Genomic DNA, 1790 nt, shown 5'->3' with positions numbered 1-1790 from the left:
GGGTGGAGGTGTGAGTTAGGGGAGAGGTAAACTTCAAAGCTTTAAACAAAGGCATAGAGAACTACTGAGCTTGAATGTATCACTTTGTCTATTGTAGATAGGCGTATCTGGGGCAAGTTTCACAGGGAATTGTTTATCACAGTCAAGGCAAGCTCTCACTTCATCCATTTCCGAGTTAAATGTCCGTTCTCTTTGTAAAAACCATGTGATATCTTCTTTAACCATGATTCCTGCTGAGGCTTTTAAAAATATCTACAAAACATAAGCATCAATTGAAGAGCTAGAATTCCAAATGAACTAAATGTACATTATACGCTTTTTCAGTTTGTGTATTTATAGTACTTTAGTGCCGATGTATCTTAATACTCATCTATTTGATAATATTATGACGGGTGCTCAGCAAAAACGATTCTTTTAAACAACGGTAACATTAACTAGAAACTTGCGAGTGGCGATCTGGCTCCCGTTAAATGTCAGATAACGGCAGGTCTAACACCTCTGTGTGTAAATAACTAACGAGATCCTCCATCGCTCTCTGGCTTTCTGCAAACTCAATCCAGCCTCCGCCGGCAAATAGGAAAAACCCGTGAAATCCGTTTTTGTAATGCTGCAGCTCCACATCCACGCCGTTTTCCTGCAGACGATGACCATACATGAGCCCTTCGTCCCGGAGCACATCGTACTGGGCAGTGATGATGTACGCGTCGGCCACATTCCTCACGTCGGGCGCGAACATTGGGTTGAACCGGGAATCCAACACATACTGGTCCAAAACAGACGAGACTTCCTCTCTGCACGCACTGTTGTGAATTGTGTGCTTGTCCGTGACGTTGAGGTAGGCCGGCAGCCGTCGGCGACTGTCTACAAAATTGGATAAAAAGCTGTAGTGTCTTAAGGAGACATGGAGATTGTCGAGCATGGCGGGTTTCACGTCCGCGTGAACGTGCGCGTAACGCATCCAGCTGGAGACAGTCTTCTCTGTGGACGTGATGCCTGGGATGGCGTTGTCTACGTGTTCCTGGTACGACGGAGTGGCGAAGTTGAGCATCTGCAGTGCCGGGTTGATGAGCACTTGGAGGCGAATCAGACTCGCCATTTCGTTGGCGACGGCTGCAGCCAAGTTTCCCCCCGCCCCATCGCCTGCCACCACGATCAGGTCTTTGCAGATGTTCAGGTCCCGAGCGTTGTTGATGACGTAGCGGGTCACGGCCAGGCTGTCCTCGTAGGCGGCTGGGAACGGGTGCTGAGGGGACTTCCTGTATCTGTGGACAGACAGACAGACAGGTTGTTGTTGTTTTTGTTGTTGTTGCTGTTGTTGATGTTGTTGTTGTTGTTATTGTTGTTGTTGTTGTTGTTGTTGTTGTTGTTGTTGTTGTAAGAGTTTTACGGCATTTGCAACACAATTTGGTCATACTAATACCGAACGGCACTTGTAACACAATTAGGTTATATTATAAGTACAAAAGGTTAAAAGTGTTACTAAAGCGTTACATACAAGATGATGAAGAGAGATAAGGATGATAGACGTTTGATAGGAAATAAGGGGTATATCACACCAGAGCACCCGCCAACCACCCACGATGACAATGATGACAGACATTAGTCATGGAATTCATGTTTACTGCTCCGTTTCTTCTGTTTCGTTTTATTTCTTGTGGTTTCTTGGAATTGCTCAAATTGTGTTGTTTGTTGCTGTTATTGTTAATTTTATGGGGGGTTTTAAACTGATCAATTAATTTTTTAATTATTGTTCTTATTTTTAAAATGTGTTTTGTTTTGGGTTTTTTTTT

At 44.2% G+C, this 1790-nt stretch overlaps 1 protein-coding gene across 1 annotated transcript in view; it reads right to left on the bottom strand.

Moving 5' to 3' along the window:
- Positions 1 to 70: 70 nt before the first annotated feature.
- Positions 71 to 1790, bottom strand: part of LOC101864246 (neutral cholesterol ester hydrolase 1) — a gene marked incomplete in the record, with an annotated part of 12798 nt that continues 11078 nt past the window's right edge. Inside the window, 1 exon segment of the mRNA XM_013086296.2 lies at positions 71 to 1262. Coding sequence (XP_012941750.1) covers positions 467 to 1262 — 796 coding nt within the window.

This window comes from Aplysia californica, unplaced genomic scaffold (genome assembly GCF_000002075.1).
Source record: "Aplysia californica isolate F4 #8 unplaced genomic scaffold, AplCal3.0 scaffold00453, whole genome shotgun sequence".
NCBI classification, from domain to species: Eukaryota; Metazoa; Mollusca; class Gastropoda; order Aplysiida; family Aplysiidae; genus Aplysia; species Aplysia californica.
Note: the sequence above shows the minus strand (reverse complement) of the source record. Positions and strands in the feature narration are given on the sequence as shown.